At 47.2% G+C, this 15,155-nt stretch overlaps 1 protein-coding gene across 7 annotated transcripts in view; it reads right to left on the bottom strand.

Annotated features, from left to right (window-relative positions):
- The window catches only part of Slc2a9 (solute carrier family 2 member 9), a 133,629-nt gene that overhangs the window by 21,339 nt on the left and 97,135 nt on the right, over nt 1-15,155 (bottom strand). For 5 of the 7 annotated variants that reach the window (XM_039092336.2, XM_006251100.4, XM_006251101.5 and 2 more), the window contains 2 exons: nt 10,681-10,782; nt 8,681-8,756 (listed from right to left, as the gene is read on the bottom strand). In XM_039092336.2, coding sequence (XP_038948264.1) covers nt 8,681-8,756; nt 10,681-10,782 — 178 coding nt within the window. The remainder of the gene's footprint in view (nt 1-8,680; nt 8,757-10,680; nt 10,783-15,155) is intronic. The other 2 variants (XM_063273504.1, XM_006251102.5) reach the window with 1 other exon arrangement.

Raw genomic sequence — 15,155 nt, 5'->3', positions numbered from 1 at the left:
TTTCCCACTTTGTCTGTGATTTGCTGAGAGTTTCATTTCCAATATATCTTCTTTGTTGTTAGAATGGACCAGGAGTCTTTATGCAAGGAACTTATTTTGGTTATCTATCTAAGTGGATAGGCAGAAGGGTATTTGGGGCACAGAGAAGATGGCCATGAGAGGACGGAGGCAGAGACAATAGAGATGAAAGAGACACAGAGACAATAGAGAGAAAGGAGAGGAAGAAGGGAAGGAAAAGAGGGCAGAGAGAGAGAGAGAGAGAGTGGCAAGGGGGAGAGAGAAGAGGGAAATAGAGAGGAGAGAGTTGAGAGAAAGAGAGAAGAGATGGAAAGAGAGGGAGAACGAGCGGGAGAGGAGAGGGAGAGGCAGAGGCAGAGACAGAGACAGAGGCAGAGGCAGAGGTAGAGACAGAGACAGAGACAGAGACAACTCTTCTCTGTCCTCTAGAGGAGAGTAGCCCTGCTCAACCTTGACCTTGGGCCTCTGACTTCCAAAAGTGGGGAATGCATTTGTTATTTGAATCCACCAGTCTGTACTAGTTTGCTACAGCAGCCACAGTAAATGGATGCAGTCTGACAGTTAGTCACATGTCAGTGGAGGTAGGAATAACAGACAAGTTCCTGTGCTGGATTTTGAGGAATAGCCCAAACCACAGCTTAGAGGAAGACAGCTGAGATGGGAACTATGCAAAGTCTGGAAGCTGAGAGTTGTCATTGTCTCTGCAGAGTAAGAACCAGTTCTGGGACTTTCTAAATGTCTGTTAAACCTCAAGGATTGGCAGATCCTTGAAGAAAAGAAAGAAAAAGAAAAAAGAAAAGAAAAAGCAATCAATCAGTCAATCATTCAAACCTATCAATCTTCTAGGCTTAGCCACTGGGACTTAGCATTGTTATAAAGAGCGATCACTTGTGATTTCTTCTGAAGACAAACCTTTCTGAAGGGAGCTTGGCAGAAAATCTTAAAGCACACAGTCATGTGTTCCTACTCAAGTTGCAGGCGGCAAGCTCACTAATTAACTCTACCCAAGGCTGTGGGGAAAGATAAGAAGGAAAACTGAGCATCAAGAGACTCAAGGGAGAATGGGGTAGGTTGGGGAGGAGGAGTTCAGGCTCAGAGTCGGCCAAATTCTGGTTGTGCCCCATCTACACTGCATGTAGGGCAGACTAAGCAAGGCTCCCTGGAGTCTGGAGAAAAGGAGAGAGGAATGGGGAGGAAAAGGAGCACACACTTCACTTGTCCAGGAAGACCAGGGAGCTTTCAAAGTCCTTATTAGCTTCCTGCAGTTGAGCACCTTCTCCACAAAGAACACTGCCATGTGCATCCTGAGAACCACAGCAGCTCTGCAAAGGAGACTTTGTTTGCTTGGTTTTCTGTTGTTGCTGCTGTTTGTTTGTTTGCCCTTTTTTTCCTTTTTTTGAGACAGGGTTTCTCAGCATAGTCTTGCGCTGTCCTGGAATTCATGATATAGACCAAGCTAGCCTCAAACTCCCAGATATCCACCTGCTTCTGCTGCCCTCCTGAGTGGTGGGATTAAAGGTGTGTGCTGTACCCCCACTGAACAGCTCATCCACATGCCCCTGTCACAATGGATGGTTCAAGTCTTTCATTTCCAAGGCCCACCTGCCCTGTGCCTCCAGATACCTGGGGTGACAAAGTGCTTTCCTGTCATCACAGTGGCCAGATTAGTTTCCTATGCCTGCTGTAACAAATGAAGACAAATGTGGTCACTCAAAACCACAAAAAAGGATTTGTCATCTCAGACCTGGATGCTGGAGGCTTGAGATTGGACAGTGCTCTGTTCCTTTCAAAAGCTCTGGGTAGCATCTGCTCTGTGCTTCTTGGAACGTTCCTTCCTGGTGACTCCTGGTCTTCCTTTGTACCTCAGATCATGCTGATCACACCCGAAGAGCCTTAACTAACTGTTCACTAATGATTTATTTCCAGGCAAGGTTGCATTTCAAGGATCCAAGCAAATATGAAACTTGGTGGATGTCATTCAATCCACCACGAGAGAGGAACACATTGTGATTTAAATCTGGGACATTTCCTATAAAACTCATGTGTTGAATATTTGGTCCCTAAATATTTGGTCCCCAAATATTCATATTCTCTCTCTCTCTCTCTCTCTCTCTCTCTCTCTCTCTCTCTCTCTCTCTCTCTCTCTCTCTGTAAACTTTAGGAGGTAGGGCTCACTGCAGGATTTACCAGATATATTACACTGTGAGTGCGCCTTGAAGGTTACATACAGTCTCAGCCTGTCCCACTTCACTTTCCATTTGCCCTGAGATGAGCAGTCTTTTTCTGCTCGGTCTTTACTACTGTGACCTTCTGGCACATAATGGGCCTGGCATCCCAGAGCTCAGGACTGTGACTGAAAACTCTGAATCGAACTAAATCTTTCCCCCATCAATGTTGCTCAAGTTGCGTATTTGGTCAGAGTAACTTAACATCCTATTAAATAAACATGAACCTGGGACTGCGCTGACTTGAGGAACAAGCTTTGGGCATCCTTTGTGGGGATTATAGCCCCTGAGGGCTCCAGACTAATGGAAAAGGAGAAACCATGCCTTTAAGTTGTCTGAGAGAGGGGAGGAGGGAATTTTAACAGAGTGGCTAAAGCTGGCAGATCTGGTGATGCTGTCCGGAGACTTCCAGAATCAGGAAAGCAGCTGTGGCTGGGCTGGTTGCCTAGTGACTTCCAGAAGTGTGGAGGTGCCATTCTCAGGCTACAGGGGCCTGAGGGTGGTGGTAGATCTCTCAAGTACCTCCCCAGTGCCATGTCTGCCTGTGCTGCTACACTTCCTGCCATGAAGGAAGCTCCAATGTTGTTCTTTATGAGTTGCTTTGGTCATGGTGTCTCCTCACAGTAATAAAACCCCAAGACAGACCAGAATCGCCCAAACATGAGCCCAAACAACCCCTTTCTGATTCTAAGTTGGTTGTCTCAAGTAATTTTTGAATAATGGGAAGGTGACTAACATGGATGCTAAGTTATTGTGCTGGTCAGTTTGTCAACTTGACCAATCTAGAACCATCTAGGAAGAGACTCAACAAGGGATTTCCTAGGCCATGTTGGCTGTGTGCTTGTCTTTGGGGGATTCTCTTGAGTGTATTAATTCATGTGGGAAGACTGCCCATGGTGGGACAGTGCCACCTCCTAGACAAAGCACTGTATCCTTCATATGTGTAGAGAGGCACTGAGCACTGAAAAGCATGAATGCACTCATTTCTCTCTGCTCTTGAGTGTAGATGTAACTACCTGCTTCAAGGTCCTGCCTTAACTCCCCTGCAATGATGGAATGTCATCTGAAATTGTAAACTAGATAAACCATTCTTATTCAAAGTCACTATTGCCAGGGTATTTTATCACAGCAATGGAAACAAGACTAGAACAATGGTTTCACCTTGAGCTAGTTTCCTTTTCTCACCCATCTGCTCCCAAGTCGCTCTGCTGTCCTATCATTCCCTGGTCCTGGTCCCTATGCTCTGAGAATATGGCTCCTGTCTTCCAGTTGGTCACTGAGGTAGCCCATATTGGAGAAGCTCATTGACAGGTCTCTGGCAGCCCACTCTGCATCACTACACAGTCTCGCTCCAGGCTAAGGTATTACCACGTGCTTTCCTACATGTCTGGGTGGTCTTGGGAATGGGATTTCTTCCCATTGTGGCTGGTTCTGGGTCTTCTGTTTCTCACTGAGTCCTCTAGCTTCACCAGTTAGAGAGGAGATCATTCACAAAACAGCCTTTTAAGTCCATTCGACTGCCATGCCTGGGGTCAGGGGTAGGGTTGGGGGCCATCTCCTGCCAGGCCCAGGAGCAGCTACAACTTTACATTGTATCTTAGTGTTTACAGCAGGATTCAGAAGCGTCATGTCACAGGGACCTTCCCACAAGCCCCTGTGTGGTCATGGGCATGAGGCTGGATTTCCACTTCTAGAAGAGGGCTACTATTAATAATACATGCTAATGAATCCAAAGGTAAGCTTTGCCTTCCTATAAATTCACTGATATGTCCTTGGCAATGACAGCTAATTTTGTATTATGTGGGTTTGTCGTTCAAGAATCATGACCACATACTGGTTTGGTGTCAGGATGGGTCTCATTTTATAGCTCTAGTTGTATGAGTATAATGGTACCTATTTTTCTACCCAATAATTTCTGCTTAGTCATGAAGACTAGAAATTAATTTTCTTGTCACTCTGCATTCGACATAATTTTCTAGCTCCTCAGGGGACTTGAGTCTCATCTAAGCTGGGTAGTTCAGCTGGGAGAAGGCCAAAGGCATGCATAGAACGAACACTCTCTCTCTCTCTCTCTCTCTCTCTCTCTCTCTCTCTCTCTCTCTCTCTCTCTCTCTCTCTTATTTGTTCCTATACTTATTCATTTTCAACAAGTAGGAATATCTGGGGCTGTGTGCACAGTACATCTGGGGCTCCATTGTACATTGTACAAGGAGACTTACAGCTGTTGGTTTTTGACTTAGAGGCAGTGGGATTTACTAGCAGGGCACAGGCTCTTGTTCTGTTCTATAACCCCAAACAAGGTGCTTGAGATCCAATCGCTGCTGCTTGAATTTTGTTCCAGGATGATTCATGTTATAAACACAGCCTCCCGTCCACCTCTGTATACTACCTATATCATGGGCAGGGTTCAGAGCCCAGACCTGACCAACTGCAAGATCAAAGACACACAGAACAAGAACAAGAATGTTCAGATAAGTCTAGAATGCTAACTATGAGCACCCATTAGTCCTGTTCCCTTCCTGTTCTGGAAACCCCTTGAAAAATGGTTGCTGCGAAGTCTGACTCCCCAAGGTCTTCCCCAGGTGAGGAATAGCACCTCTGTAGATGGGATGAGGGCATGGCTGGCCCTCTGTTTTAACTGTTTCATTTGCCTCCATTCCCATCACCTTACTCAGATTCTCCTCTGGGGTCTGCAAGAGCTTAGTTGGGATGCTAGGTCCTCTGCGGAACTCTAGCTTTCATAGATGGAGGGTTCCTGTATATCCTTCACCCAGCCCTCTGGTAACTTTTACCTGAAGGGAAAGGCTCTACAGGGCCAGGGCATTATGACAAGCAGGGGGACCCCTTTTCATATCAGATTTATGCTAAGCAGGTACCTGGTACATCCTATTGGGCCAGCACCTACCTCCCACTGCTTGCCTCCATTCTAATTCCCAACTTAAAATGCTCTCCTCATTTTGGGTATCTCTGTCCTTCCCACTAAGGCCCCCTGCTTTCCACATGTTAGACCCTCATGTCAGCCTTCATACTGGAAATGAAATGTAGAGAGATTTTCCATTCTTCAAAGTGAGGCTTTCAGCTGCCTTGTTTATGAGATTCTCTGAGCCACCTTGAGGCTGTGCACGCACATAAAATATGTAGTAGGAAACTGCTGCTTTGTTTTCTCTTTCCCTCTGTCTAATTTCAACTCCCTGTCAGGTCTCCTTAAATTGATTGCTCAGGAGAGAGGCTGTCGGGAACTAACTGCTGGGTTCTCCTGGGAGGATTATTTCTGAGGGTCCCTGTGTTCTTGGCATTTCCTTAATGACTGTTGGTGGGGGGTATCTCAACCATTTGTCTCTCAGCACCCTCATTCCTTATTTTCCTAGAGAGCTCCTCCTGGGATGGGCTCTGCCCTAAGGACTTAGGTAGATGCCAATGCTCTCACAGTTCTAATTTCCCTGGGGCCCCGGGTTTGGCACTGTCAATGTGAGTTTATTGTGGTCTTAGGACCATTCCACCTTGTGGCTGAGATCACTGCTTTCTAGGAAGACATGGTTGCTGAGAGAACAAGTATCAGGACTAAAAGCTAATCTGTGCTTGTAGGGTGCAGGTGACTTCTCTGGAGGAGCCCCCTAGACCCCAGTGTGGAGCAGAGCACTTCACACCCTGAGACAAAAGCTTTGTCATCAACACCGAGTGCTTTGACTTAGGTGACTGAATTTAAGAACTGAAACCCAAGGCCAGTTTCTGACTTCTGAGTAGGGACAATGTTTGAAGCAGGAACTGATGGAAACTATGAAAATCAGCAAGTTTCGGGGTCATCTTCATCTGAGAAGATCTCTCAGAAATGACAAAAATCTGTGTAGATGCATGCAGGGTGGATTGGGGAAGATTGTGGTGAACCTCATTCTGAGAAGAAACACGTGAACTTTCCTCCTCAGATCCAGAAATCTCTGTGCAGGCCCTTTTTCCTCTGAGTCATTTTTATAAAAATTACACTTGTTTATGTAAATGTGGGACATCCGTGGAGGTCAGAGGACTACCTGTGTGTGTGTATGGGATGGGGTGGGGGAGGATTCTCTCCTTCCACCATGTGTGTCCTGGGATCCAAAGCTTATCTTTAGGCTTTTGTGGCAAGTGCCTTTAGCCACCGAGCAATCTTAGTAATTTTTAACTTTGTAGGTCAGTCTCAAAATGTACCTAATTCCCCTCAAGTTTTAGCAAGCATTTACTGCACACCAGCCAGGTATAGATGAAGGCATTAAGATCTTGGGTCTTAGGGCAAGATTGTGAAAGTCCCTGTTATTTCTCAGCTCTGTGACTCAGGAGATTAACCCATCTGAACTGCTTTTCTCTTAGTTTATAAATTGAGAATAAGGCTCGTTTGGAAAGAATTTGGAGGGTCACCTGTAACCCATTTTCTATCCCTAGCACAGGGAGGGCAGATCAAAAGGGGAAAAGGACCTGGCCATTTCTCTATTCAACATGCCAACTGTATCTCAGGATTGAACTGGTGAACAGGAGGGTAAGAGAGCACCCTACATGTTCAAAGCTGCTGGTGGGGGGGCACCTGGTCTAATATCGGCAGATAGCTGGGGAAAGATCACAGGAGTGGTGAGGAGCAGTTGGTGGTCATCAATATGAGGAAACAAGATTAGGTCCCCTGATCTGTAGGTTGCAGTATGCGGTATGTATCTTCCTGCTAGTTCACTGCCCTGCCTGATAGGTACCTGTCGTAGCTAAGTCTTAGATGCAATAAAACACTATGACTGAAGGCATTTTGGAGAGGGAAGGGCTTTTATTTTAGCTTACAGATCCATCACTCAGAGAAGTCAGGGAAGGAACCTGGAGGCAGGAACTCATTCAGAGGCTGTGAAGGAGTGCTGTTTTCTGGCTTGTTAACTCATGTCTTGCTCAGCCTACATTCTTATAGCACCCAGGACCAGCAGCCCATGGGAGGCATTGCCCACAGTAAGCTATGCCCTCCCATATCCATCACCAATCAAGAAAATATACCACAAGCTTGTCCACAGGTCAATGCGGTGAGGGGCATTTTCTTTTCTTTTCTTTTCTTTCTTTCTTTCTTTCTTTCTTTTTTTTTTTTTGGTTCTTTTTTTCGGAGCTGGGGACCGAACCCAGGGCCTTGCGCTTCCTAGGCAAGCGCTCTACCACTGAGCTAAATCCCCAACCCCGAGGGGCATTTTCTTAATTGAGATCCCCTTTTCCAAAATATCTCTAGGTTGTGTCAGGTTGACATGAATCTAGTGTAGCCAGCACAGTGTCCTTTGTCCTCAGCTATTCAGAATACTCTGCCTTCATAGTGTGTGTGTGTGTGTGTGTGTGTGTGTGTGTGTGTGTGTGTGTGTGTGTGCTGGTGCTTCCTTGATCATTACAAGGTCTCCTCTGTATCTCCTCTTATCATAGTTCCCTAAAACTTTGAATGAGAACAAATGCTTTCCATCCACCAATCACAAATGGGAACCAACAACATGACAGCCATTTAAAATCACAACAACAGATAAAACAGGTTTAATTCCATTTGTTTTGCTAGAAATCAAATAAGCAAATGGCACCACGACTGATTTAGGAGATACTGGGGTCGTCTTGCACACCAGGCAATACATGACTAACTGAACCCCAGCTCCACAATTCAATCTTTTCATCAACATAAAGGAAAGAAAAGGTTATGAAGCCCTGTCAGGGAGAGCGTGCAGCCATGTTGGATGCTGCCCTAATCCTCCCTCTCAGCACCAGTCTGTGGACGCTCTAGATTGACACAGACGTGAAACCAGAAGATGGCAAGACCATGAAGAAAACTCCATCCAACAGTTAGGGGGAACTAAAGTACAACAAGACCTTCCCAGTGGACTCGTGACTAGGAAACAGTGGAACTGGATTAAGTGAAGTTCCGCCAATCGTGGCTCCACAGTTAGCTGGTACCATGCAAGGCGGTGGATAGGGGCCAGGTCTACAGCAAGAACTCTGCCCAGCTACTTGTTGGCAGTGGCCTTCCCTAGAGCTGCCAGGAACCCTGAGGGAGTTTGTACTCTCAGGTTCATAGAGTGCTGTCTATGAACCTGTCTCATAGATCCCTGCCACCGCCATCAGTGACCTTCCCATGCCACATGTGCTTTCTCCAGGGCATGGATGTAGCTTGATTATCTTTGGTTCCTCACCAGCCGTTCCTGAGCCTGGCATATGGTACCCCAGGTTCATCATTACTGGGCTTTTAGAAATTACCATCAGCAGGGCTGTGGGTTAGCCTATACCTGACTTCTGTGAACAGAATAAAGATAGCTCACTGCACCTAGGTAAGGCCCATGGGCAAGCAGGGGCACACCCTTCCTCCCATTAGGCTTTGCTTCTCCCTTAGGCCTAAGTTTCCCACCGGACAAGGAGATAGCTGCCCCTTCTCCCCATTCCCAGGCCAGGCACCATTCAAGAGAGTGTCCTACCTGGACCGCTGCAGAACGAGGCAATGATGGCCAAGATGCACACAATGCTTAGGTAAGGGATCCAGGGAGCTTGGTCCTGCAGAAAGACAACATGAACAGGTGAGGGGCTGTGAACCGACCAGGGAACCTGAGTTTTCTAATTTTCCTGACTCCATTTGTGTGACAGGCCATTTCATATCCCTGAGCCCCAGTTGCTGCAAATGGTGACCACTCGGCTATTCTGTTCTCTGATGTGGGTTGCAAGGAAATGATGCCAGCACAATTCCACAGTTGCCAGCAATCAGGAAGTATAAATGAGTGCACAATTCCCAGCAAACCGAATGCTCGAAAGCAGTGATTCTCAATTCCTAATGCTGCAACCCTTTATTACAATTCCTCATGTTGTGGTGATGGCCCAGCCATAACATTATTTCATTGCTACTTCATAACTACGGTTAAGAATCATAATGTAAATGTCTGCATTTTCTGATGGTCTTTGGTGAGCTCTGTGAAGGGTCATTCAACCCTCCAAGGGATCGTGACCCACAGGTTGAGAACCTCTGCTCTAAAGCAAGGCATCTGAGTCAATGTTGAGTTAACTATTGTCACACTTGACTAATTATCACTCTTCCTGTGGAAAGCACCATGTTCACACTCCTGCCATCCCATGGAATGTGTCCAGGGAGCCTGTCACTCATCTATAGGCAGAGCTCTGGGGTCCTCTTGGGTGAGACTTAGATTAGGGGGGGATGCTTGAGGCAGAAGAAAGACAGGATCCCAGAGCAGCTTCTGCTTTTTCTCACAAAACCTCAGATGTCCAAGGACACTGCAAAGCCACCCAGCTCGGGACAACTATATACCTGGATATGGGAAAATACCAACTCAAGCAACACATTGCCTCCCAAGCTGGAACCAGTTCAGCACTGCCTCTGAAGAACTATCTTTGCCACTTTCTAGAACTCTGAAATGTTAGGATATCTGACTACCCAGACTTACCAGTATCCTTGGCTTGAAACACCCAGTAGGTGCTCCAGGAATGCAGGTTGCTCTGAGACACCCAGTAGGTGCTCAATAAATGCAGGTTGCTCTGAGAAGGGTAGGGATTGAAGGGAAGCTGTGGGTCGGTAATAAAGACCCCGGGATCCAATCCACCTCACCTTCATCCAGTGTGAAACCTGATCACTTGTATTGATGATTCGGACTTTACCTCCATAAAAGGAGGTAACCTGGGGCTGGAGACATGGCTCAGGGTTTAGGAGCACTTGCTGCTCTTGCAGACGACCCAGGTTCAGTTCCCAGCACCCACGTGGTGGCTCACCACTATCTGTAACTCCAGTTCTAGGGGGTCTGTCCTTTCTGCACACCAGCCACACAAGTGATGTGCAGACATACATGCAGGGAAAACACCCATATGCATAAAATAAAATATTAAGTTTGTCAAAGGAGACAATCTGAGTTTTGTAAGGAGAGTGGGTATAACTGCTCCTCTGTGTAAATATGGGCACCTAGAGGTGTAAACACACAGTCCTGCATCACCCCTTCCACATGCTGTGACTCCTCCCAACATCCCAGGTACAGGGATGGCCTTCCCTTGTAGAGCTAGAGCCCAAGAGGAGCCAGAAGCACAGTAAATGGAAAAGCTGGGATTCCAGCACAAGGACAGCCAGGTGACAGGGGAGTTACTGAGAAGCCACCTCAGAGACAGTACTCCCTTTGCAAGGAGGCCGTAACTAGAGGGGTATCTTAGAGGCATTTAACATAACCCACCACTCCAAAGATAGGTAAATTGAGGCACAGGGAAGGGAGGACTCCTGCTCACCACAACACAGCTCATCTGTAGCAGTGGCAGGCCCTTTCTTGTCTCCAAGTTACGGGGCTCTGGAGGTGAGTCTCCACGGGAGAGATGCTTCACAGGAAGGGGTCTATTGAAAGGATGAACCCACAAGGCTCCAAAGTGATGACAGCAGAGCCAGTTACCTGTTGATCCCCTTAAAACGAATGTGACAGGCACAATATCTCACCTGCAGGGTCAGTGTCACGGTGAGCATCCCAAAGAAGAGGGCCATCAGCCCAAAGCCACCAATGAGGAGAGGTCTCCTTCCTAAGCGCTCAATGACTAAGCCCTACTCAGAGAGAGAGGGGGGGGGGAGAGAGAGAGAGAGAGAGAGAGAGAGAGAGAGAGAGAGAGAGAGAATGTTATTTCACTTCGAGCCCATACATGAGGGACTGCAGTCCTGGGAAGATGGTGGAGAGCTGTGGGAGGCTATGGAGGGCTGGTTTTATACTCTGGTATGATCTAGGAAGACGACCATATGCAGCCCCCAGCAGCCCTGTCCTCCCACCCAGCTCCCCACAGCTGCAGTTTTGGGACTGTTTCTGGTCTCCTCCCACTGACTCTTCGGTCTGCCACCAAGGTGGCTAAGGGCAGTGACCACAAAATACAGTGATAATGATGGAAGGCAAGTGCCTGAGTGAGGCAGGCCCAGACAGACAGACACCCAGGCTCTACCACTTTGCAGCTGTCTGGACTTCAACTTAAGACTGCAGATCCCAAAGTCTCTGTGGCAGGAACAGGAACACTGTCACCTGCCCCTGCCCCACCTCCAGGCATCAAGAGGATGCAGGGATTAAATAAGGGGATTGCTTGATGTTTCTATTAGGTTCATGCCCTCCCATCCCCAATGCTTCACAAAGAAAGAATATCAAGGATCAGAGAGGTAGGTTAACCTAGAAGAGGTCACACAGCAGAAAATGAAGAGGCCAGGAACTGAACCCAAGGTATTGTCAAGATTCATGATTGATCTCAACTGAGCAGTTAGGAGGGGCTTCCTGGAGGAGGCAGAGCTTGTCAGGGAGAGGCTTGGAGGTGGGAAGATTCCCCTGTCACAGTCTTCTTCCTAATACCCTTCCCCCAAACACGCATGATCTTCATGTCAGAAAAACCTGTAATACTTGCTTTCTGAATCTGACTTATTTTAACATAAATATCTACAGCTCCATCGTTTTCCTGCACATGTCAGGATCTCAGTTTTCTTTAACAGACAGCTCTTCCCTCATGCAGACGTACCACATCATACTTATCCATGATCTAAGGAATGTTCCACTTCCTGGCTACTTCCGGGAATAAAGCAGAAAGGAACATGGATGAGCAGGTGTCTATGGTTGGCTGACTTAGAGTCTTTTGAGGGGAAGCAATCTTAAGTGGGAGGGAGAGAGAAAGGAGGAATAACAGAATTCCTGTGACAAGAAAGCAGGGGCCATTCTGAGGACTGGGGAGAATCAACAAGAACAAATGATGTGTAAAAATGTCAGAATAAAACCCACACTAAGTTAAAACTCAAAATCCACCCATCCATCTACAATCCATCCACCATGTATCCATCCACCCACCCACCCATTGATCTACCATTCATCTTCCATCTACCCATTAATCCATCATCCATCCATCCATCCATCCATCCAAGCCATCTGCTTTGGCTGAGCAGAAGTAGTGACACTGCTGAGGGCCGTGAGGTCTGAGTATGTGACCTCTTGCCTGGCAGCTCCAGGTGATAAGAAGAAGGACAAGGTCCAGAAGCCTTGGGATCTCTGCCTTGGAGTTTCAATGCAGGGAGTCAGTGACCCCCTGCTCACCAGAAGCCAGGTGACCAGAAGCTGCCTGGGGTGGACCTTCTTCTCAGATAAATGAGAGCTGCAATCTAGGCAGAGCAGGAACTGGGGTATGAACAGCATTTGCTATCTGGAGACTACAGTTCTGCTGGCCAGGTGAAAGCTCAGACCATTTGGCTATGGGGAGCAATCTGGGACCAGGTCACCCAGGAGTGAGTTTGCTGGGACAGGAGGGGCCTTTGTGAATAGTCAGGGACTGGCAGCAGGTGGAGATACCCTGACTGGTTGCAAGGGCCTTTTCCTGCAAGCCCAGGCCTTCCACACTTCATCTCTTGGGAACCTGACCCAAGAGAACAGAGCCAAGATATCCAGAGGGACTTGGGCTAGAAGATAGGCTGACCTGGGCTCAAGTCTTGGCTCTGCCTCTCAGATTTCCTTGTATGTAGAATGGATGACTGACTGACTGACTGACTGACTGACTGACTGACTGACTGACTGAACTTCTTTGAGCCTGAGTCTCCCCACCTGGGAGGTGTGGGTAGTAGCATCTCTGCAGGGTAGCTGTGAGATAAGAGGAAAAGCATGCTGAGCCTACACTTAATTCAGGAGCAACTGGGCCTGCGCATCAAAGCAGAAACTGTCAGTCAAAGAACGGCTTGGCTGGCTGCTCTCGCTCCTGCCTTTAATTAGTCCCATGGCCTTGAACAGGAAGGCCAGCCCTTTCGTGAATCAACTTCTTTCTGTGTGGCCACAGGATTAGTCTAGGTGACAGGAGAGCAGTCATTTCTGAGCATCCACTCTGTTGGAGGCAGTGCACTGAACACATCCCAAATAGGAATCACTTAATCCCCACAAATACCTCCATGAAATAGGCTTTCTTTGTCTCCATTATACAAGTGAAACAAACAAACAAACAAACAAACAAACAAACAAAACAAAACCAAGAGACTTTGGGAAGTTGTCCAGGCACATGGCTGATAAGGGGTGAAGCAGGGATTCCTGAAGAATCTTTTCTAGTTCCAAAGATATTAAGTTTCCCGAAGTAGAAACAGACAAAGCCCCCAGTCTGTAGCATCCCAGTGTCCCATCTTCATGTCCAATTGTTGAATACATAGAGCACCGAGTCATTGGCTGACCCTCTTTTCTCCCCACCCTCCCTGGAAGCTCTCACATCACTGTTTCCCCAGAATCCAGGAGCACACTTGGCTGCCATGGGTTCTTTGCTGATGGAGTGAGCAAGGTAGATATGCAGTGTGCATGGGAGGGCAGTGAAAACAGAGGGGAGAGGGGCAATGGGCTCACTCTATGGGGAGTGTGGAGGGTTATTCGGGCCAGGGAGGGTCGCAAAAGAAGCAAAGAGCAGAACTTTGTGGGGAAAGAGGGTGGGGAGGCAATAAGAAAAGAAGTAGAGGGAGAAGCAGAGGGAGGGAGAGGCAAAGGGAGGGAGAAGCAGATAGAAGGAGAGATGAGGGAGGAGGGAGGAGCTGGAGAATGGAGGGCTTTGTCTCCTCAGTATCTCAGAGGAGCTAAGCTAGACTCCCTGATGGACAAGGTGCTGAAGTCAGCAGAGGCTTCCAGGGACAAGCTTCCATATGGCATAGGGGATCAGGTCACAGTGAGATTAGCATGTTACATTGATATTCTGTTTCTGACACATGTAACAGCTGTGCCGAGGTTAGCATGTCACAATTAAAGATTAATGTATCAGGTTGTTACACAGGGAGTCTCTGTGGTTCCAGTGGGCTGAACCTGCCTTGTGTTATGAATCCAAGATTCTGGTGTGTTACACTCAGGTGGGACAGTGTGTCACATTCCACAGAGATAGACACAATGTCAACATTTGGAAATGTCCCCCAAATACAGGCTAGCTAAGAACCAATATTTTACACTATGATCTCAATATTCAGGGGCTTTGTGGGGGAGGAGCCGTGGTTTCTTTCAGGTCACTGAGGAAGCAGGAATCTGAGTCAGTCTGGAGCTAGCACATGTTCCTTTCATAAGAAATGATAGAGCTCAGAAGTCCCGGTCCTGTGGGGGTCATGACACCCCCCCAACACACACAGGGGCTGCATATTAGATATTTACATTATGACTCCTAACAGTAGCAAGATTACAGTTATGAAGTAGTAACAGAATAATTTTATGGTTGGGGTCACCACAACCTGAGGAACTATATTAAAGGGCTGCAGCAGCAGGAAGGTTGGTCTAAGAAGCATATTGAGGATATAGCTTTCACAAAGAAGGGAATGAAGAAAGGGCCCTGTTGGTCCTACTGGGTCAGGGCATCAATGCGCTCCCTCCTCCAGGCCTTACTGAAGTGCAACCTGTCTGAAGGAATTAATGTGACTGGATACTCCTACCCTGCACTAAAGCTGTCAGGGAAGACACTAACTCAAGATGAGCAGCTGCTCTTGAAGGTTACTTGTGTCAACTGGGAACCAGCTGTCAGGCTTCTGGTGCTTTAAGAAGCCCTCTGGGGACTCTGTGCTGTAAGGTCCCCTTGAAGCCCCCCTCCTTCTCAGTGTTCTGGGACCTTTGGGCAGATAGCAGTGGCAAAATATTTCTGGTTAGAATTGTAAAAGTTAACTTTATTGAGTTATTTTGCTCTTTATTACTATAACTGCAATTGAGATATAGAAAATCCATCAAAAGACTCCCTATGTCCCTTCCCTCAGCTCCAGGCAGCCCCTGATTTACTTAGAAGCACTGGGTTTAGAGTGAACAGTTTTAGAATTTCACAGTCTTATAACGTTTTTGAGACCTATTTTGTTTGTGATACACATGATTAGTTCTTTTTCATGGTTGAGCAATATTCCACTGAGTGGATATACCACAGCTGGTTTCTCAATACACCTGTTGATGGATATTAGGTTGCTTCCAAGTTTGG

The sequence above is a fragment of the Rattus norvegicus genome, chromosome 14, assembly GCF_036323735.1.
Source record: "Rattus norvegicus strain BN/NHsdMcwi chromosome 14, GRCr8, whole genome shotgun sequence".
In the NCBI taxonomy this organism is placed as follows: Eukaryota; Metazoa; Chordata; class Mammalia; order Rodentia; family Muridae; genus Rattus; species Rattus norvegicus.
The sequence above is the reverse complement of the archived record's forward strand: the minus strand, read 5'-3'. Positions and strand labels throughout refer to the sequence as shown.